Consider the following 23659-nt stretch of genomic DNA (forward strand, 5'->3'; position numbering starts at 1 on the left):
TGGGTACCACTCTGAGAGGCACACATGTGGGAAATCAAGGAACAGCATGAGCAAAGGTTCAGGGTGTGCTTTTTTAGGAATGACTAGTCACCCCACATTCCTCAATTAGGAACAGTTCACTTCTACTGAGTGCTTACTATATGACAGGCAGAAGTCTTAGCACTTCATATCACCTGACAATTTTCAACTAAAGGCTGGAGGAGATATTAATATTAGGCTCATTTTAATGATAAGGAAATCTAGCTATAGAAGAGTTAAAAAGCTTACTCAAGATTAAATAGCTAGGTAGCCATGAAGCCAGAATTCAAGCCTGCATTCATAAATGCAATACTGCTGTGTATACACTGCAGGTTGAGACACAAGGTGGGCTGGAACCAAATAGCAGAGGGTCTTCTGTGGCATCCCTAAGTACTGTATTTCATAAATAAATTACTAAGGGAGGAGAAAATATTCTTTTTTTTGTGTATTTGAAATGAAAAGAAATAAAAAAGTTAAAAAAGAATCCATTATTAGTGATAATTTGGAACAATTGATCATCTAGTGCTTTGCTGTTCAATATGGTAGCCTCCGTCTGCATGTGGCTACTGAGCATTTGAATACGGCCAGTCTAAATTGAGATGTGCCATATGTATAAAATGAACTCCAGATTTCTAGAATTTAGTATGACAAAAAAGGATGTATAATATTTTATTAATATTTTTCTGAATTGATACATATTGATACATTTTGGATATATTGTCTCAAGTAAAATGTATTTTAAAATTATTTTTCTCTGTTTCTTTTTACCTTTAGTAATGGAGCTATTAGAGAATTGGCTTGCATTATATTTCTGTTGGGCATTGCTGGTCAAAGCAACATAGAGTTACGGTGGATATTATACTAACTGTCTTTGATAGAAGGACTTCCTACCACATTGGTTTTCTAACCACATTCTTTCCTTGCTTTCTGGCCATTTGCAAGAAAAATTTTAAGAGGCACCCCCTCTGTAAAGGTTTGAGAGCCCCTAGAATTTCCTTTTTAACTTGGTTCAAACCACAAAAGAATGATCAATGTAATCTCTGGATGAGGAGTCAACATTTTACGAGGGCAAAGGGAGGAGGTGTACAAAAATTTCCAATCCCTGGATGGTGTGAAGTGAAAGTGTTTTCAAAGGATCCCACAAGAATGGCATGGGTGGGCATAATGGGTCTGTCTCCTCGTCAAAAGACCCAAGGAGTTGAAAGGAAACTCTAACTACAACACCAAAATGCCACAAAACCATAGTTATTAATACCAACTAACTAGCATCTCTGTCTATCTGTCACCATCTCATCTTAAAAAACTTGTGAAAATACGTAATCTTGATGAGACTTCAATTAGGTATAAATACCAGCACCAAAAGGAGACACAGTACATTCTTCTGATCATCTGCAGATCAGCAATTAGAAAAGAAAGATCAGCTACCTCCTTGGGACCTGATCATAACACAGGAGCTACCGATTTCAACTACTCCGGCCTAACTCTCTCCTAAACAATGAAATATACAAGCTATTTCTTAGCTTTACTGCTCTGTGTGCTTTTGGGTTTTTCTGGTTCTTATGGCCAGGGCCAATTTTTTAGAGAAATAGAAAACTTAAAGGAGTATTTTGTAAGTATGATCTTTTAATGAGACTTTCTTGTGATTGAAATGACTTGATGTTTGATGTTGACTTGGAATTCTATCTATGATGGGCTCTCATCTCTAGTCTTCAGTCATTTTGAGAAGACTTGCTGTTATTGTGACTGTTAGCTAGATGTGTTTGTTTGTTTGTTTTGTTTTTTTTCTGACTAAACAATCTCTGCTCAGTTTGCTATAGAGATTTAGAAGGGATTCATGAATCTTCCAAAAGATGGGCATAATATGTGTATACATCATAGTGTTGATATTTTGTGATAAGAATCCATTCAACTATGATGTTAAGTAGCAAGCATACTGAAAAGACAGCTGAGTCTTAATTTTTGATTTCTCATGTTACTATAATGATGACAGTCAGAAGTCAAGATCAGCATTAAAAATGGTCATTTGACATAATTGATCAATTAAAGAAGATGAGGTCCTTAAATATTTGGCTTAAAAACAAAAACACTTATAGGTGTTTTTCTCTAAAAAGTCATTTTAAAATTTTACTATCCCATCTAGATTGTCTGTGAATTACTCTTGGACTCAGTCACTTGCTGAGATTTTTTTTGTAGGAGTTATAATCTAGTTTATATTTTAAAAAATTTTTTGTCTTGTTTTAGGAATTTCTTAAAAATTTATTTATGGTTAATTAAAATAGCTTGGGCATTTTAAATATTTTATCATATATCCAAATTTAGCTGTTATAATTATAGCTGGAGCTATCTTTTAAAGGCGATATAATACCTTATAGGAGGACAAAGGTAGAGGTTATGAACCGTATACCATAGGGGGGCAGTATTTTATAGTGAGATGATGTTGTTGTTGTTTTTTTTTTTTTTTAACTATACCTTTTTCTTACCATAGTAATTTGGGACAGTTGAAGTATCATCAGTCTTGAATGAGTTCATTGTGATGTTATATTAGTAAATAAGAAAGCAAAAATCACATGATAGTCTTTGGCTGTTATCCAACCGGGTAGCTTTTGTGAATATTTTTTGTTAAAACTAAACAGTGTTGAAAAGAAAATCAGTAAATAGTGCCAGCATCCAAGTTCAATAAAACTTGAGGTACATTTTTACAGCAATTTATGGACTAATTTTAAGCCAATTTTTTATTGTGTTGTTTTATTTTCCAGAATGCAAGTAACCCAGATGTAGCTAAGGGTGGGCCTCTCTTCTCAGAAATTTTGAAGAATTGGAAAGATGTAAGCTGAACATTTCCATTTGGCTGATTTTCCTGTTGCTTTTTTTCTGATGGATAAATTCACATCAACCTCTCTTTGTGCTCTTTTCTCCCAAGGAAAGTGACAAAAAAATTATTCAGAGCCAAATTGTCTCCTTCTACTTCAAACTCTTTGAAAACCTCAAAGATAACCAGGTCATTCAAAGGAGCATGGATATCATCAAGCAAGACATGTTTCAGAAGTTCTTGAATGGCAGCTCTGAGAAACTGGAGGACTTCAAAAAGCTGATTCAAATTCCGGTGAGATGATCTTAATGCTTTCTTTGGTATCATTGCAGAGGCTCTTACAAAGCACTTCATTCCCAGAAAATAGAAATTAGATACCAGGTGTAAAGCTCTGAAGTGAACTTGTGGTCAAAATGCCTCTTTGCTAGTTCTCTTTTGACTTGGGTGACTTTGCAGAGTCAGTTATTGGAGGCACTTAAGTCTGTGATTTTGGGAAAATACTGGCATTATGCCTATCGCACAAAGATGGGTGAATGGACAAATCAGTGAGGAGGAAGCAGAGAAGGAGTTGGGGTGATGGGGACAGAGTACTGAAAACCAGTTCTCCCATTGCCCCTTGTCTGTGTGTTGGAAATTCTCTTGCTTTGAATAGGTTGCATGTCTTAATGGAAAGAGCAGTGGGAGGGAGAGGGAAGAAGATGTGTGCTCCGCCCAGCTTAGCCACCAAAGAAATGTGTGACTTCAGATGAATCACAGGCCTGGCTGGGGCTGTTTCCTCATCTTAAAAGGAGCCTGTTGAGTTCACTGTAATTTCTACGGTCTCCTTTGCTCTAAAATTCTACAATGCCATGGAAAGAAAATGAGAATGAGATAGGAGAAAGGAATAGCCTTTGAGGAGACAAAGGCCCTCCCACTGTCGAACTCTGGTCAATCACCCAGATTGTATAGCCCAAGGAGAGGTGACTGCGTTTGTTTTTAGAAAGAAAATAGGTAGAATTGTCCTATCAATGAATTTTTAAAGTTTTTAGAAGCTGAAAGATCACTTTGAAGCATAAGGACAAGTCACATTTTCCAAAATTTCATCTAAGGGACAACGGTCTCCAGATTTTTTTGCGGGGGAGAGTTGGCTTTTGTATAAATAGGCTTGGGTGAGAAGAGGAGGGGTCCCATTATGACTTGTGCTTTCAGGATTTGTACCAGCTCTTGCTCTAACCTGGTCTGCCTCTCAACAATCTCATATAAGCTCCCAGGAACTGAAATAAGTGGTTGCTCTTCAAGATTTCTCTAGTCTCCCATATATTAGATGGTATGAGAGTGGCTTGGAAAAATTATATGTAATGTTTTCCATGTTCAGCAGATCTCCATTGGTTGCAGGCTAGAGAATGAAAAGGCACTGTTCCTGACCCAGTGCTGCCTCTGGTTGCTGTTCAGTCCTAGAGAAGTCCCTTAGTTTCTTGGTGATGCTTAGAAAACTGGAAAGTTATCACTTGTAAACACACAGCTGGTAGAAATTTTTCTACTCATTTGTAACTGGGCCTTGAAAACAATAGGTTGGTCCCATCCTTCTGGAAGCTCCAAGCCTCCTTCTTCACAATGTGCAATCTTGAGTGAGTGCTCAACCATTGTCGTCTTTTGCTCAAATGTGAACATATTTAAGGCATGTTTTGCCTTTTTGTCTTGTAACTTAGAATCTCCTAGTCATTCTCAGAAATGTGGCAAGGTGGCTGCAGTGTTTCAGCTTTAGAAAGAAATGTAGTGGCAGAGCAAAGATGAAAGCAAATGGTCCTCATTTTATGAAGCATGAATTCACCTATATTGTCCTACTGGGAAGAGTGAGAAAATAGTTCAATTTGCTGGAGTGGAAGGCAGGGTACCGGGAGATTGCTTTCATTTCTAACTTTATTATATAATACCAGTAATTGATTATTACCTTTAAATAAGATCTGTGTTTATTTTTAATCCCATCATGGAAACAATGAGACTGACCTAATTTGGAGGAAATTAAAAATAATGGTTTTCCTCCTTCTAGAACTTGGTGTTTATAAAGTACTGAACCTATACCAATGGTTTTCAAACTTGGGTGGTGCCTAAATCACCTGGTGATGTTGGTAACCACACAATGGCCCAGGCCTAGTCCGATTTCACCCATCTGGGTGTCAGAGTTCTTCATTAGGTCCTCAGGTTACTCTTTTACGCACCAAACATGAGAGCCATTGGCTATAGTAACTCATTTGATGCTTACAGTGAAGACTAAGTACTAAGTGATAGAAGTGACGGAGACCCTAGGGATCATCTAAACACTCTCCTCATACTTAGTGGAGAAAACAGAGATCTGGAGAGCCTCAGTGACTGGTTTAAAGTCAGATGTATTGCACACACAGAATTCACACCCACATTTTTCTGTCACTCTACTTCTGGGGTTTTTTCACTATATAATTTTCAGATGTCTGAAGTGGTAAATTTATGAATATGTGATGTGCTCCATCCTGTTACAGTACAACTATCAGTTGAATTGTTATAATTTTAGTTTTTATCACTGAAGAAACCAACATTACATATTAAGGTTCATTACTGCTAGTGAAAATAATTTGTTTTAAAGAATACTTTGATTTTCTTGGGCCTAGACAGCAGAATATCCTAATGACTCATAGGCCTGAAATTAATTTTGCTGTTTTCTTTCCCAATAGGTGGATGATCTGCAGATCCAGCGCAAAGCCATAAATGAACTCATCAAAGTGATGAATGACCTGTCGCCAAAATCTAACCTCAGAAAGCGGAAGAGAAGTCAGAATCTCTTTCGAGGCCGGAGAGCATCAATGTAATGGTCTTCCTGCCTGCAATATTTGAATTTTTAAATCTAAATCTATTTATTAATATTTAATATTTTACATTATTTATATGGGGGATATATATTTAGACATCAAAGTATTTATAATAGTAACTTTTATGTCATGAAAATGAGTATCTATTAATATATGTGTTATTTATAATTCCTGTATCCTGTGATTATTTCACTTGACCCTTTTTTTTCTGAGTAACTAGGCAAGTCTATGGGATTTCAAGGTTTTATCTCAGGGGCCAACTAGGCAGCTAACCTAAGCAAGAATCTGTGGGTTGTGCACTTATTTCACTTGATGATGTAATGAAGGCTGATAAATGAAATGATGCCATCTAGTCACTACTTATCTGAGACTAGATCTGGATTCTGAGCCACTACTTTGATGGCATGTCAGACAGCACTTGAATGTGTCAGGCTATATGACTTGTGCCCTGACAAAAACATAGCATCTCATCTCACCTTATACCTGGCGCTTCAGGATATCACTGACAATTGTGATTACACCCAAATGGAAAGTAATATGTTTGTTTAGTTTATCAATATTTAATATATATGAATAAAGTATAATTTCATAACTATGTATGTTGTGTCAGACTTTTTCTAAAATGGGGGCTGGGTTAAATGAAACACAGACTAATAAATTAATAGGAGGAGAGTCAATTTAACTGTGGAGATACAAGAGTTGGATTAAAATCTGCTCAAAGTGGTGTCTTTCTTCACTGACAATTTGCTGGTTTCCACTGTTCCCTTTGGTAGTTGTTTGAATGATATTTTCACAGCTGTGGAAAGTAGTCCAAACTGTTTAGCTTGGCACACAAATATTTACTTCTACTTTATCCCTCCTCAACTCCTCAGGGTATCCCTCATCTTGGTATCCCCTATTTCCTCCGGCCACTTTGGGTAAACACTGTTAGGTATGGAATAGTGAGTGGAAACTCCAGGGTGGGAAGCTTGGATTAGAATCTTAGTCCTGCCATTACAAGTGGTGTGACTTTTATACTCTCTAAGCTTCACTTTCCTCTCTGATAAAGAAGAATAATCATGCCTTTCTTATAACATGGTAGGCTTCCCAGATGGCTTAGTGGTAAAGAATCCGCCTGCCAATGCAGGAGACACAAGAGATGTGGGTTCAATCCCTGGATCGGGAAGATGCTTTGAAGGAGGATATGGCAACCTACTCCAGTGTTCTTCTCTGGCATATCCCATGGACAGAGAAGCCTGGTGGGCTACATAATATTGTAGTGAGACTTTACCCTTTCACTCAAGATATATTTACTAGAGCGCCTACTATGTGCCTGGTGCTGTTCTAAGTACTTGAGATTCATTTGTGAGCAAAACAAACAAGAATACCTGCCCTTTGGGAATTTCGAATTTAACAAAGGGGAGATAGATAGTAAACAAAATACGTAATATGTTAGTAAATTGCATGCTATGTTAGAAGATGATTGGTGCTACAGAAAAAACGTAAGAAAGAATAGGGGAACTGGGAAAACTATTGGACAGAGCAAATGGGCTAGGGATTAAACTGAGCAATTATACTTGGCTTCATTAAAGAGATAACATTTGAGGAAACACTTGTGAGAGCTAAGAGAGGATTTTTGGCAAAGGAAACATTCTTGCAAAGGCTCTAAAGTGGAAATTTGCCTTGACTGGTAAAAGAAGTACCAGTAGTCCAGTGTGGTTGGAGCAAAATGGGTCAAGAATAACTCTTAAGTTTTTAGTTGAGCAACTAAAAAAGTGAAGTTGTCATCAACTGAAATGGGGAAACTAGAGTGAGCAGGTTTGGGGTGGAAAATCAGAAATTCAATTTCGAACGTTAAGTTTAAGGAATCCATTAGATTTTAAAGTGGAAATGACGAGTAAACTATTGAATAGATCAGTCTGGAGTTGGGAGAGAACTCTGAACAGTTGATATAAATTTAGAAATTGAGGGTATTCAGTTCAGTTCAGTCGCTCAGTCGGGTCTGACTCTTTGTGACCCCATGGACTGCAGCATGCCAGGCCTCCCTGTCCATCACCAACTCCTGGAGTCCACCCAAACCCATGTCCATTGAGTCGGTGATGCCATCCAACCATCTCATCCTCTGTCGTTCCCTTCTCCTCCTGCCTGCAATCTTTCCCAGCATCAGGGTCTTTTCAAAAGAGTCAGCTCTTTGCATCAGGTGGCCAAAGTACTGGAGTTTCAGCTTCAACATCAGTCTTTCTAATGAACACCCAGGACTGATCTCCTTTAGGATGAACTGGTTGGATCTCCTTGCAGTCCAAGGGACTCTCAAGAGTCTTCTCCAACACCACGGTTCAAAAGCATCAATTCTTCAGTGCTCAGCTTTCTTTACAGTCCAACTCTCACATCCATACATCCACTGGAATAACCATAGTCTTGACTAGACGGACCTTTGTTGACAAAGTAATGTCTCTGCTTTTTAATATGCTGTCTAGATTGGTGATAACTTTCCTTCCAAGGAGTAAGCGTCTTTTAATTTCATGGCTGCAGTCACCATCTGCAGTGATTTTGGAGCCCAGAAAAATAAAGTCAGCCACTGTTTCCATTGTTTCCTCATCTATTTGCCATGAAGTGATGGGACTGGATGCCATGATCTTAGTTTTCTGAATGTTGAGCTAGCAGGTATTTAAAGACCTAATACCTGTTGAACTCATGAAGATCATGAGTTTACATAGTGAAGAGAAGGAAAGAAAAGTATTGAATCTCAAGGTACACAATTGGCTTTGGGGTGTATAGTGAGGGCAAGATTGTGAGTGTCAAGGGGAGAAAAGGTTAAGTATCTGGGGCTTCCTTCTGAACTATTCTATTTAATGCTCCATTTAATTCCAATTAATAATAATAAAGTTAAATGAAATAATTCATGTAAAAGTATCAGTTTAGTCCTTGACAATAATCAGAGATTATTATTTTGATTATTGGATAGTAGTTGAGTAACAGTGGTTGAGACTCAATCCCCATTCCCTGGGGTTCCTCTTCCAGTCTAAGGTTTATCAATAATTTCTAACAGTCAGTATTACCCATAAAACAATCGAATCATTGTACCAGCTACTAAAAAAGAATGTCTTTTCTTTTTGGTTTATGACCTTTTTATTTTTCACTATAATTTTATGTGTTAGACATTCTTAAACAGTTACACTGAATGGATAGTTGATTGAAATAATTGGGCAAGATTGAGGTTATTTTGGCCTGTCTAGAATTCAAGTGGCATCTGAATGCTTGTAGGGGAGGAAAATTATTTTTTTTTTTTCTCTACTCTTCTAAAGTCTTGATTGGGATCCCATAACAAAAGACAGATTAACAAAAGGAAAGCATACATGTTTATTTAAATTATATGTGACACAGGGATCTTCATAAGGAAATAAGGACCTGAAAAAAAAAAAACAAAACACAACAGTTAAACCAGAATGTTTTTGTGCTAGATTTGGTGAAGAATGGAAAATCATGGAAAGATATGGTAGGACAAAGGTGAGCTAAGTGTGGTAAGTGGTGCAACACTTAGCAAGATCTGCCGCTGTTCACATTCCCCTCTGATTTCCTTGTCTTTAAAGACGAGAATGCTCCCTTCCTCTGGTTATATGACCTACTTCAGGAGAAGGTCAGAAAGCCTTTTCTGCATATGCCCTTTCTCAGATTCCTTCAGCTTGAAATATTCAATATATCAAGGTGACATATTATGGGATATCATGTCCTGTACCGTGTCAGGCTCACAGAAGAAAATACAAAGGCAAGAGTTTCTTATCTTGCTCTCTTCACCTAAACTGAGAACCTGGCAACCCCACGACAGTGCTTCTTTCGGGCAGATGGTGATGAAGGATCAAAGGTGAAAGTGCCATCGTGATCAGAGCTGCAGATGCAAAGCCACATCAGAGAACCATTGACATCCTGGGCACAGCCACCCCCCAGGGATGTGTAATAGGCTGGTGTAAAATAATACTAATGAGTAACCAGTGAACATGTGCTAGGGTTAAGAACTCTTTTTCAGTAGAGCCCAAAGGGTAATAATGGTCTACTTCCTTCTTGAGTCAACTTGCTTATTTGGGGATTTTTGTTTATGGTCTCAAGCCTGTACACAAATAAACCTTCAAAAAAGTATCACAAAAAAGAACTCTTCTTTAGGATTCAATTAGACCTAGATTTTTATTAACTGTAAAACTTTAGGAATGTTATTGACTATTTTCAAGCCTCTTTGCTTTCATCTGTAAGATGGGAACTATAAAGTCATTGTGAGGATTACATTTTTTTTAATGTAAAATGTTGGAAGATAGAAAATGCTTTGTCAAGAGTAGCTATTATTATTAATGCTATTTTATTGAATAAATCAATGAATTACTGTTATTAACCCTTCCACCACAATGAGTTCTGTTTAGTTTTTCTTGATCTGAAAATTATTTTCCTTCTAGAAGAATAGAAAGAGCAAGCACAATTATGGATAGAAATTTGATCATTCTTATACCTAGAAAAATCAATGGCCATGTTGGGATTAAAAACTCTATTTTATTAAGATTATGTTTCTTCTTGGGCTTCCCTGGTGGCATAGTAGTAAAGAATCTGCCTGCCAATGCAGGAGATGTGGATTCAATCCCTGATCCAGGAAGATCCCTTGAAGAAGGAGATGGCAACTTACTCCAGTATTCTTGTCTGGGAAATCCCATGGATAGAGCAGCCTGGTGGGCTACAGTCCATGGGGTCTCAAAGAGTGGAACACGACTTAGCAAGTATTTTGGAAGACCTGACACTGTCACTCATCAGTTATGTGACCTTGACTAACTCAAAAGGTATTGTAAGGATCAAATGACACATTGTTTGTGATTTTCAATTGGAAATTTCTGTGTAAATGTGAGACGTGCTTATTATCACAGTGGCAGTTGAAAAATAGTACAAAAAATGCAAGCATGCAAGAATAGGAATAAAGCACTTGTTCTTTAACCATGATAAAAATAATATTAATGCTGAATGAAGAATAAAAAATAATCTCTGTATGTTCATGTAACTTTCACATACTGCTATGGGTACATCAAAACTTTTATTAGTACAGATAGAAAAAAAAGGATAGTCACAGTAGCAAAATTATGGGTAGAAATTTGACCATTCTTATGTCTAGAAGAAGCTTCTGTGCGCTGGAGTACATTTTTGATAGAATCCAACAGCAATTTATAAGTGTTTCTTGGCATCCATACTGCTTGGGGACACCCACCAGCAGATGCTCAAGCACACCATTATTATTTGCATGTCCTTAGCTTTATGAGGGTGAGTTTGCTGCTCTCTAGGAAGTACTGGTTATTAGCATATTCACTAGGTTGGGCTACCTCAGCATCCAAGCATATCACTTTATTTAGTCTTTCCAAATATGCTAATCCTCTTTGCTGCTCAGGTGTTCTGAGGACTTCACCTAGACAACTGGAAATCTTTCTGAAAATTAAGGCATCCATTGGTGAGCTAATAAGAGACCTAGTGCATATATGATCTATAATGTAGGCCTTCAGGTTCAGGGAAAATGAGTCAATATTGTGTATTACGGAAACTTAAAAAAATGCTAAACAAATATAAGAGAGCAGGTCGTGCTGCGTGGTTGTGTGGGTGGTCCTACCTTATTCAGATTGGTGAAGTAAAATTTATGCTTAGCTTTGAAGAGCAAGCAGCATAAAATATACAAAGACGTTTCAGCAGGCTAGACTTCAAACGTGGGGAAGTGAAGTAAGCTGATTCAAGGGAAAAGCAGTTTGTCTCTAAGGTAAAGGTGACTAGTCCAATTCACACCTCATGGGAAGGCAAGAAGAGGACCAATCAATTCAATGGAAAATTTCTAATTGTTGATAATTCATTGCCCAGTTCAGTTACAATGTTCAATCATTTAGACCCATAGGGGTGAACAGATTCATTTTGATCTCTCTTTTTCAAGCTTATGTAGTTTTGCAACACTTGCACTTGGCCATGGGGGTTAATTAATACATCTTGACACCGTGCTACTTTCAAAAACCTGGGAAATGGAAATATTTTTCCATTATAAGCCATTCAAAGACCACGGTTATTTCCTGGTTAAAGTAAATAGAACTCAGTATTTGTCCTAATAATATGCTCTCATGAAAACAACTTACCTTCAGGCCTATTGCTTAATTGAATGCTCAAATCCTACCATTCTTAAAGAAAAGAGATCCTACTAAGGCATAGCCTATTTACTCACATATAATTGCAGTAGAGAAAACAGAAATGTTTTAAATTGATGGGGAAAGATAAATGAATCTTCTGTGTCTCACAAGATTTTACTCTGTGATTTAAAAACAAGTGAGAAGTACAAAGAATGCTCCTGAAGCCTCACAAAGTATACTCAGTGGATCCCAATAGGGTAATGGCTCAAAATCACGTTAACACAATTGTGAGGGTCATATGAACTTTCAAGGAATTTTATCAGATTTTACCAAGACTATTTCTCTCCATTTAAAAATAATATGTCAGATACATCTCAATTTTTAAAATATTTTAAAAATAATTTGAGTAATTAATCTTTGAGCCTTTCTAGGAGCTTTCTGGTATTCCAAATGATTTCTCACTACCTTAGGTGGTGAATCATTTTTTTAAAAAAAAGCTTTTAATTTTATATTGGAGTTAGCTGATTTAACTATGCTATGATAGTTTAAAGTTGACAGCAAAGGGACTCCGCCATACATATACATGTATCCATTCTCCCCAAACTCCCTTCCCATCCAGGCTGCCACCTAAAACTGAGCAGAGTTCCCTGTGCTATACAAGAGGACCTTGTAGGTCATCCATTTTATTTATTTATTTTTTAAGACTTATTTATTTGGCTGTGGTGGGTCTTTGTTGCTGCACATGCTCTCCGCTCTCTAATTGCAGAGAGCAGTGTGGGCTTCTCCTTGTGGTTACTTCTCTTGTCGTGGAGCACAGGCTCTAGGTGGGCGAGTTTCAATAGTTGTTGTATGTGGGTTCAGTAACTGGCTTGTGGGCTCTAGAGCACTGGCTTTTGTGGCCCAAGGGCTTAGTTGCTCTGAGGCATGAGCGATCTTCCAGGACCAGGGATCAAATTGCTGGCCCTTACACTGCAAGGTGGATTCTTAACCACTGGACTACCAGGGAAGCCCGTCCATTTTAAATATAGTAGTGTGTACATGTTAATCCCAAACTCTCTAACTATCCCTTCCCCCTACTCTCCCTCCCATCCCCTGTAACTGTAAGTTCATTCTCTAAGTCTGTGGGTCTGTTTCTGCTTTGTAGATAGGTGCATCTGTATCACTTCTTTGTGGATTCCACACATAAGGGATGTTATACAACATTTCCCCTTCTCTGTCTGACTTACTTCACTTAGTATTGGCAATCTCTAGGTCCATCCATGTTGCTGCAAATGGCATTATTTCATTCTTTTTAATGGCTGAGTAATATTCCACTGTATATATTTACCACATCTTATCCATTCCTCTGTTGCTGGACATTTGGGTTGCTTCCATGTCTTAGCCATTGAAAACAGTGCTGCAGTGAACACTGAGGTGCATGTATCCTTTCGGACCATGATTTTCTCTGGGTATGTGCCCAGAAGTGAGATTGCTGGAGCACACGGCAGTTTTATTTTTAGCTTTCTAAAGAACCTCCACACTGTTCTCCATAATGGCTGTAGTTGGTGAATCATCTTTGATGTTTTAATGCAGGTCTCTGGGAGGGTCTTCATCCATCCCTCAGGGATTTGAGCAAACCAAAAGAACTGAAAGAAGAGTATTGTTTGGATGAGTCAAACAGAATGGTGAAGTTTCAGGATAAAGAGCTTCAAGCAATTAGGAGGGAAGGGAAAGGCTACCCACTCCAGTATTCTGGCCTAGAGAATTCCATGGACTATATAAGCCATGGGGTTGCAAAGAGTCAGACATGACTGACCGACTTTCACACACACACACACACACACACGCCTTTCAATTAGCTTCCAGAAGAGCTTGTCTGATGGCAATAAAAGAGTTATCTGTAAAGTCACTATATAAACTAAGAAAAGTACTGTATGTGAGTTACATGGGACACAGGGAAATTCTTCATTGCACAGAATTGTCTCATGCATTACAAGACTTCTAACGCCCTAGGTTACTCTACCTGTGAAATTCCAGAGGAATCTTTGGAATCATTGTGATAATCAGAGTTTCCCTTTACATTTCCAAAGTTACTTTAGTGGAGGGAGGTAGGTATCACTCATTTAGATCTAGGACCATTGACCTAATTGAATTCTAAAGAGTTTTTCAGATCTCTGCATGTATGAAGCCATACTTTGCATCCTTGCCTTTTCTCTTGTTTTGAATCAATAATATATGATTAATCCTCCAATGTGTTTGGCAAGATAATTACAGATATTTTCCATTTAGTTTTTTGTTGTTGTTGTTTATTGACAGTAGTATGCACCAATATACACTGAGGTACAGGGCACTGAAAACATCAGGGGAATAAGAATCATGAACATGAATAACAGATACTGTGTTAGCTGGGGGATGCCAGATATCTTGGGTGGTTAGCTCTTAGCTATTCTTGTTTTTATCACTAAGTTGAAGAACCATGACCAGAGTAGAAAATGCTGCATAATTGGAAAATGACATGCTGGAAACTTTGGCTCAGGAGTCAGGAAATCCCCATCATCAGTTTATTTAGGCTAACACACTGGGGTTGAATTGGACATAAATGAAGAGGCCATATCAGTCTGCAAGTGTACCCCTGTCTATATATTGGGTTGCCAGAAAGTTTGTGTGGGTATTTCTGTAACATGTTATAGGCCAATCCAATACAACAGGACAATATGACTTTGATTAATTTACAGAATAACAACAGTGAATGCTGTTTATCATAATGTATTTAAGCCCAAGAATTGTTTCCCTGAGTTCTTTTTCTATTTTAATTTCTGACTTAAGACTGCTACACGTGAATCAGAAAATCAGAAAACATCAACTCAGAGGAGGCAGCAACAAAGAAGAAACACCATGAATCACTGAAAAACCACAAACGCCCAAAATGTCCATATGACTCTCAGACAGTAGTCTTAACACCTTGGATTTGGCATTTTTTCAAGTACATCAACTTGTAAGATTTTTAGCCTATATACATATCAGAGAAAAACGAACTGTCTCATTGAATTCTGGTTTGACTTCTGTTTACATGTAGTTTTTTATCTTTTAAAGGTAAGTCTGTGGTTGCTGCTGCTGTGGGGCTGCTGTTTCAGCCCCATTGCCCAAGAGCTCAGACAGGGTGACTCAAAGAAAGCCAGTTCAGGTCTGAAATTTAGAGAAATATATGTTGACCAGTGACGACCATTTTCATGATGGGACGGTAACCCACAGTCCATCTTGAGGTGGGAAGAGGAGTAAAGAGGGGTTAGGAGAAGATTCCAAGGCTTAGTCAGGGAAAGGATTGTTTTAAAAATCTCGAGGTGAGGACAGATTGAGTTGGGAACGATGTTCTACTCTTATGAGATTTTTTTCCCTGCCAAATACCTTAAAGGTCACATAGCTATTAGTATAAGAATGTTTTTAACCACATAAGTTTCAGTAAAATCAAAATCAAATGCTACTAAGGAAATCAGTTAAAAAACTTTTTTTAACAGTAGGTTAGCAAATAAGGAAAATAGCAGCCTCTAGGGCTGAATGACTTGACGTTGTGAATGGCATAACACTGCCAGGGAAACCGCAGTCTGGGTTTTCTACCTTAAAATGTGAAAACATATTTATTTTCATCTTTTTCCTATCTCAAAGCTAGATGAGAATGTTGGTGTTAAAACCCTAGTCACCAAAACAGTGACACTCAAAACGGCAAAACATGGAGGGATTTGCTCCGGGCAAGCCAGGGACTTCAGGTGTGGCTGGAGAAGCAGTTTCCTGATTCTGCTGACAAGGAGGGTTAGATGTTTGCTTTCTGCTCCTCACTAGAGACAGTCAGTGGGAAAGAGGTAGTCTTTGATGAGATGACAGGAAATGGCTTCTCAGAAGTGAAATGAGAGGCCATGTCTAGATTTATTAGATGGGAGAGGTAAGGGGGGACAGGAAAGCAGGCTGGTGGAAGAATCCAAGAGTAGGCAAAGGAGAGCTATGCTATCTTGCTGTGCTGGATGGAGAGAATGGCATTGGCAGGGCGATCAGGTTGGCTGAAATGGAGTGCTCCCAGCTCTAGGGCAGACAGTAGTGAAGGAGGAGAAGAGGTGGGACTTTATGTAGAGCCTCTGTGACTCGGAGATGCTAGGAATGCATTCCTTACCCCCTCCTTCCTTACTGTTTCCAAAGAGTGAATATGATAACACAAGTCACTAAAACTCTGTAGCACAGTGGCTGCCACAAAATAAGCTGTCATAAATGAAAGTCATTATTTTCTCATTATCACTTTTCATTTTAGTGGAGGGTTTTATTTCCAGCCCATTGGTGGGCACAAAGTAGTTTCTTAACTAACACTGGTCGGTTGAATGATTGGTTGAAGTAGTCACAGAGGTAATAATGGTAGCAAACATTGACTCTGTGCTTACTATGTGTGGCTTCCCAGGTGGCACAGTGGTAAAGAATCCACCTGCCAATGCAGGAGACACAAGAGATGCAGGTTTGATCCCTGGGTTAGGAAGATCCCCTGGAGTAGAAAATGGCAACCCACTTCATTATTCTTGGTGGAAACTTCCATGAACAGAGAAGCCTGGTGGGCTACAGTCCATGGAGTTGCAAAGAGTCAGGCACAACTGAGCCCTTAACCCAGGTGGGAGCAGACAGGGGTCTGCAGGGCCAGGGCCAGAGGTAGGGCCAGCAGGCATTTACTCTGTGGGTGTGCCCTCCACACAGGCCTCCTCACCTACCCCTCACTCCTGGGGCTGCAGCTCCCAGGCACCACCTCTGAAGCCATGAGAAGAAGCAGCTTGGACAGAGGTTATGGCAACCACAGTAGCAGGAAAGAACTAAATGCAATTTGTGGAGAAGATTTAATAAGGTGAAAAATATAACCGTGGAAAGAGCAATGGAGAAGAGTCCCATGTCCATCACAGGCCTGTGGTTGTAACTAAAATCAGAAGAAGAAAAAAGAGCACTGAGAATAAGGGTCACAGCTGCATTAATAAAACAGACATTGGTCTAAAGTGCGATGCTAAACAGGAGAAGTGATCACGGGGAGCTTGAGCCCTTAGAGGTCTGCACACAGAGCCCAGGGGAAAGTTAAAGCTAGGTGAACATAGAGCTCTGGGTAAATCTGCGGGCTAGGAAACATGCATCCTAGCCCCATTCACTTTCTCTTTGCCAGCCTCCTTCCTTACACCCTGATTTGTTCTGGACCTCAAAGCCCTTTGTTCAGGATCCCTCAGCGTGATGGTTCACTTAGGGCTGCCCTTTGTCCACAAGGCCTCTTGCCTAGAGAGCACCCTCCTGGTTTCTCCCATCACAACTTCACTTGTCTGTGATGCCCTACCTGGCTTGCTCAGCTGGAAGAAATCTGATAGGCAATTTAGCCAGATTGAATACAGGCCTTTAAGTGACTTATCCTAGAGATATCGATATTTTTAAAGAATATCCCTGAGTGTCAATGTCAGTTTAATGAATCAAATACTAAGGGAGGTGCTTCATGTCCTGGAGCGGCAGCCAGAGCACTTTTGCACATCGCATTAATCACAGGGCACCAGTGACCAATCAGTCTGCTCTTCTCCAAAGCTGTGAGATCTTTATGGCAAGAATTTTAAATGAAAGGCCTGGCCTAATGTATTTCATTTAATGCTTTCTTGTGCTAGTCTCCATTTTATTTCTCAAATGGATTACCAGTTTTACAGACACAGAAACAATTTCTCATACATTTCTTGTGCCACATAATAGTGTGGGAAGATATTTCACAAACAAACACCCCAATGTGTATTCAAGTGGGAGTATAGTGAACACTGTAGAAAGATTCATTTTAGGAAAAAAAGGAAATCTTAAGAGGGACATAACCCAGAGCAATCCCACCACAAAGATGAAACACTTTGGGAACTTCTACAAATTTAGTTTCATCAAATCCAGTTACTAACACCATCCTCCCACAACTAGTTTTAGGCCCCTAAGAAAGTGAATTTGTTTTTCAACCATTCAATGAAAGTTTATTGAGCACCTATGTAAACAAGCTTCCCTCATAGCTCAGTTGGTAAAGAATCTGCCTGCAATGCAGGAGACCCTGGTTCGATCCCTGGGTTAGGAAGATCCTGCTGGAGAAGGGATAAACGGCTACCCACTCCGGTATTCTTGGGCTTCCCTTCTGACTCAGCTGGTAAAGAATTCACCTGCAATGCGGGAGACCTGGGTTCGATCCCTGGGTTGGGAAGAGCCCCTGGAGAAGGAAAAGACTACCCACTCCAGTATTCTGGCCTAGAGAATTCCATGGATTGTATAGTCCATGGGTTTGCAAAGAATCGGACACAATTGAGCAACTTTCACTCTCACTTTCACATGTAACCACTGTTATCTGCACTGATGATCTTGAGACTTCTAAGAGCTGATTCCTATCCTGGTAGAACTCCTAATTTAATGGGAAAGCAGTCAAGCAAGTGTATAATATAAGGCCTCCTACAAAATTCACTGATAGTTCAAAAGTTCAGTTCAGTTCAGTCACTCAGTCATGTCAGATTCTTTCTGACCCCATGGACTGCAGCACACCAGGCTTCCCTGTCCATCACCAACTCCCAAAGCTTGCTCAAACTCATGTCCATCGACTCAGTAATGCCATCCAACCATCTCATCCTCAGTTATCCCCTTCTCCTTTCCCAGCATCAGGGTCTTTTCCAATGAGTCAGTTCTTTGCATCTGGTGGTCAAAGTATTGGAGCTTCAGCTTCAGCATCAGTCCTTCCAATGAATATTCAGGACTGATTTCCTTTAGGAATGACTGATTTGATCTCTTTGCAGTCCAAGTGTTAATCTGTAACATTATTCTGGGAGAGCTGCATTTATTATCAGCCTCTTTTATTTATAGATCATTGTCATCCAGCTGTCTCAGCTTTTCTCCTAAGGAAATTTTCCCTCACTCTCAGAAGGGATAGTATCGATAAGACTCAGTATGACTGCTGTTTTCTTGTAAAAGATAACAAAGACCTGAGAGAATGACAGAGATGTCATAAAGTAGGATGATAAAAATAGTTATTCCAGTTTTCTTTCAGGAAATAAAGGACCTCAAGATTTCTCCCTTAACTAAATTCTTCCTTGTAAAACAGTTATACAGCACCAACCCCATCTTCATGTGGTTAATAACCTGAGTTCTTAGACTTTTTAATCAATAGAAATTGATGAGACCAGAGGAGAAGTTCAGGCAAGGAAGCAAAACCAAATGGCAGTTTCCCTTGTTAATGAGATCATCAGGGGCAAGTTGGTTCCTTAAATGGGGTGAGGATGGGGATGGATTGGTGAGTGGGCCAGAGGCGTGGCTTAGGTGGTCTGTCCACCCCCTTGGTGGTGCTGTGTGCAGAGTACTCTGCTTTTGCTCCTGGCTCCTCACAAGTGGCAGTTGAGTGTTGGCCTTTTGGTATCTTGTTGCTCATAATTTGCATGGAGTTATTTTAATCCTTTGTAGTTTCTTTGTATTCTATTGCTTGGGGAGATGTTTGTCCAGGTGCAAGGACTGCAGAAAAGTGTCCCAGGTCCCAGTCTGTTTCACTAATATAGTTCTTGGGGAAAAAAAGTTTTGATCTTAATCAGAGTATTATCTTTTTTTTTTTTCAGCACACACCTCAGTATCATTTTAAAGGACTTTATTGTTAAATTCAATTACTGCCACCATCACGCCACAAATGGATTTAGGCTTCTAAAAAAATGAACTAGGTTTTCATTTCATTTCATTTCTATTCAACAAAAATTTGATTAAGCATCTATATAACTAAGCATTGTGGTATATCAATACTCCTAAGAGGTGATCCCTGCCATGAAGTAATTTCTAATCTAATAAAAAGGTTAACAAAGCCATGTAACTGCAAGATTACAAAATGGTATGATGGTGATGCAAACAGGGTGCTACTGGAAGATATGGTGCCTGAGTTAATTAGGTGAGGCAAGGACTAAGAACCTAACAGTATAGGATGGAAGATTTTGTTTTCCTCCCTTCCTAGAATCTGACACATCCCAAAGCTGGGAAAATAAAAGGGCATTTTTATGGCAACTCAAGTTAATAACAGAGACAGACTCTTGTAGCATCATAATAAAATTTAAGAGAGAATGTCAAAGAGGAAGGCTCTGCTCTGTAGACTGAACATTTATGTCCCTCCAAAATTCTTACTTTGAAATCATAACTGGCAATGTGACGGCGTTTGGAGGCAGGGCGTTTGGGAGGTGATCAGGTCATAAGGGCTCTGCCCTCAGGATGAGTGCCTTTATGAAAGACACCTCAGAGAGATCCCCCACCCTTCCCACTGTGAGTTTGTAGCAAAAAGACGGTGTCTATGAACCAGAAAGGAAGCTCTCACTAGACACCAAATCTCTGGCACATTGATCTTGGACTTCTCGGGCTCCAGAAATGTGAGAAATAATTTTTTATTGCTTATATGCTACTTGGTCTATGGTATTTTGTTTTAGTAGCCCCAACTGATTAAGACAAAAGGTGATTTTGGGTAGTAGAAAAAGTCTGCTTATATTACTACAGCTCCTTCTATAACTGCCCTCACTTGTGCTCAGTTGTGTCCGACTCTTTTTGACTCCATGGACTGTAGCCCACCAGGCTGTTTTGTCCATGAAAATTTCCAGGCAAGAATACTGGAGTGGGTTGCCAGTTTCTACTCCAGGCGAGCTTCCCGACTCAGGGATCGATCCCACGTCTCTTGTGTCTCCTGCATTGGCAGACAGATTCTTTACCACTAGTGCCACCTGGAGGGAAATAAACAACAGGCAGGACCCAGATGGAAGAGAAGAGAGTGTTGGGAAAGGGAAGGGGCCATAGGAGGGGCTGCCACTTGAAGTGGCTTTAAAACTTGAGACTGAAGAATCCCTTCCTGTTAAGTTGGGGTAGATCTTATGTAAACTGGAAGCTCAGTGGAAAGTTTGCTTATTTTTTTGCAATTTATGTGAGTGCTTGATAACAAAGCATCATGTTTCCCTTCTGCTGGTACCAGAGTTATGCAGCCAGATAGAACAACATGTACAACAGTAAAAAGGAAGGAGAAATAACAGATATCTTTTTTAATTGACATAGAGTTGATTTACAATATTAGTTTCAGGTGTACAGTATAGTGATTTGACATTTTTATAAATTATATTCCATTTAAAGTTATTACAAAACAATGGCTATAGGTCCCTGGGCTATATGACATATCCTTTTTGCTTATTTATTTTATACATAGTAGTTTGGGTCTCTTAATCCCCTACTCCTATTTCTCCCCTCCTACTTCCCCACTGGTAACCACTAGTTTGTTCTCTAGATCTGTGAGTCTGTTTCTGTTTTCTTATAGTCATTTGTTTTATTTCTGACTTTCCACATGAGTGATTATATACAGCAATTGTCTTTTTCTGTCTGATTTATTTCACTAAACATAATATACTCTATATCCATTCAAGATGTCACAAAGGCAGAATTTCATTCTTTTTTATGGCTAAGTAATAAAAAGAAATAATGATATCTTTTTGGGTTTCTCAGTACGTCTCTGTACTAACTGCTGTAAGTCTCTGAGATCTCTTTCTTCTTTCTTATCCTGTGTCCCATCCTTCCCCTCTTCCTGGAGTCCCTTCTCTGTGCCCTATAGAACCTGAGGTGAATCATCAAAAACATCCCCTGTATCATCAGCCCCCTCTATAAACGTTCTCTTGCTTTCTAACTGAAACTAGGCTTTCTGTTGATGATACCTCTTCCGTGAAACTGACTAAAAAGGTGACTCTTCTCTCTCACAGCCCTTGTACTCTGAGCTGAAGGAGGAGGAGGTAGGCATCCTCTTTATTTCTCATTGCCTCATTTCTTACCTTTGTCTCTCCTGATGCTCTTGTCCTTCATCCCATCTCAGTCACTTACAGCTACACTCAGACCTTGTCACTGCCAACAGCTGGTAACTTCTGCTAATTTCAAGGTCAAACATTCAGTTTTCCCACCACTATCTCTTATGTGTAGATAACTTCAGACTTGTTTCTCTATTTAAGATGGCTGTTTTCTTGCTCTCTGTACATTCTCTACTCAACCTGTCCCTGCTTCACTCACATGACTCTCCAGTCCTCTTAATTACAGGACTTAATTAGTCCCTGCTAACTGATAAGCCCAACTGATGTCAATTCCCCCTATAAACAGTAGCCTCCTAGCAAAGACTGCTGTCCTGTCCTGCCCGCTGGCTGCTGCACATGGTGGGGTGTTGCTCCAGACCTCCTGTTCAATAAACCAGTGATGATGTCTCTGTTGCTCTCCAGGTTCTTTCTTCAGTCTCAAGTCAGGGCAGCTCCAACACTTGCAGGCCTTTGGGGTACAGCCCAACACCTAGTAACCACGATCCTAATTCAATTTCACTGGAGTACTTGGAAGATAGAGTAAATGCTGTCAGCTTTTGGATCTGACAGATCACCACATTTGCCTTCCAGAATGAGAGTTTATTCAATTCATGACAACGCTAATAAAGTGAGAAAAAGACATCAGAAGATGTGAGATTTTGACAAGTTTCTGATGGAAAGTAGGTAGAATCATAATGAGATAAATCAGATCAAAAAAGATGTAGCCCAGAACACAGGAAAGGCTACAGTGTGGGTGGTAGAGTGGTAGAAGTTTGCCCCCACCCCCCGCACTTGTGAAAAAACAGGAATGGGAGGTAGATCAGAAATCAGAGAATAACTGAAAGCTGTGAGGAGAACAAATCAACCTCTGCCTATCATGGAAATGCTGGATGGTTTGTCCCTTTGCTGAATCTGGATAATATTCTGTCAAATAACCTGTGTGAGAGACCTTGGGATGAGAGATGTATGGAAGATGACATTTAGTGTTTAGGAGCATTCGGCCTGCCTCTCAGTCTAGACACCTAAATTAAGGGCATTTAAAGGACACACCTGCCCTCACACAAAGCACTTAGAACTGGCAAATTTTACAGAAAAACCTTCTGAGTGTTGGCCCCTATAGAGGAACATATGCCAATTACTTATATTGATCTACCTGGTTCCCCAGTTGTAAATTTGAAAATATAGGAGGAATTCTAATTGTTTGGGGGAAATGAGGAATACAAATAAAGACCAAGTTGATGACACAGAAGAAATGATTCCAGGTGCCGCTTTACCCATTTTTAATTAGTACTCTTAGAATAGGAGAAGGTATTATAAAATTAAAAAAAATTTTGAAATTGTATTTACAAAGTTAAATGCTGAAATTAAAAATAAAATTAAAGAGATGCCAGAAGAAAAGGGCTGTAATATTTTGAACATGGGCTGGAAACAAGCTATGGACAAACTTCTGAAAAACTGATTTACTGTATTAGACTATAAATCTTATAAGCCTTGACAATGGTGGAGTTTTAGATAACAAGCTGAATAGCAGAGGGAAGCAATGTGAGTTGTCTTATTTTACAACTGGGAATCAAAGATGGATAAAGAAATATTTCTGTCATTTAAAAATATGAATACTGTATAACTAATGAAAGAAGTAGAAAAACTGTGGGCTGCCAGGCTGGCTTGAAAAAAAGAGTATAAATTAGTATTACCAAGAAAAATTTTGAGGAGGAGGGAACAAAGGTGGATAAACATCTTCATCTTTCACATCAAGGAATCTGTAATTCCTGTTGACGAATCAATGAGCATTTATGTAGAATAACTAATAAATAATTAAAAGTGATTTTCTTTGGGGAGTGAAACTAGGTAGAAATTAGGGGACCCAGGAAAAAGAGACTTTTACTCTCAGTATCTTTTGATACTGTTAGAACTTTTATTTTCATTTGAACGTATTTTAAAATACATTAGAAATCGATTGGACCAGAAAATAGTTACTGAGGAAAGAGGTGAGTCTAAGGGTAATACATTAAATTAGAAATTTTACAATATTCCTGTAAGTTAACAGTATGTTCTATGTGTGACAGATTCTAATGCTGA

At 39.1% G+C, this 23659-nt stretch overlaps 1 protein-coding gene across 1 annotated transcript; it reads left to right on the forward strand.

Annotated features, from left to right (window-relative positions):
* Positions 1-1387: 1387 nt before the first annotated feature.
* Positions 1388-6244, forward strand: IFNG (interferon gamma). Its single transcript, XM_086400096.1, has 4 exons — positions 1388-1627; positions 2775-2843; positions 2939-3121; positions 5515-6244. The coding sequence occupies exons 1-4, from the start codon at positions 1514-1516 to the stop codon at positions 5647-5649; spliced, it is 501 nt and encodes a 166-aa protein (XP_086256222.1). The 5' UTR covers positions 1388-1513; the 3' UTR covers positions 5650-6244.
* Positions 6245-23659: the final 17415 nt, after the last annotated feature.

This window comes from Bos grunniens, chromosome 5 (assembly GCF_055505025.1).
Source record: "Bos grunniens cultivar Pamir isolate PY7600 chromosome 5, Bosgru_T2T1.0, whole genome shotgun sequence".
In the NCBI taxonomy this organism is placed as follows: domain Eukaryota; kingdom Metazoa; phylum Chordata; class Mammalia; order Artiodactyla; family Bovidae; genus Bos; species Bos grunniens.

Excerpts from the sequence above, each read along its gene's own strand:
- IFNG (XM_086400096.1), top strand. The coding sequence starts at position 1,514 with ATGAAATATACAAGCTATTTCTTAGCTTTACTGCTCTGTGTGCTTTTG. Across the intron at positions 1,628-2,774 it reads AAAACTTAAAGGAGTATTTT|AATGCAAGTAACCCAGATGT; the intron begins GTAAGTATGATC and ends TTTATTTTCCAG. Across the intron at positions 2,844-2,938 it reads TTTTGAAGAATTGGAAAGAT|GAAAGTGACAAAAAAATTAT; the intron begins GTAAGCTGAACA and ends TTTTCTCCCAAG.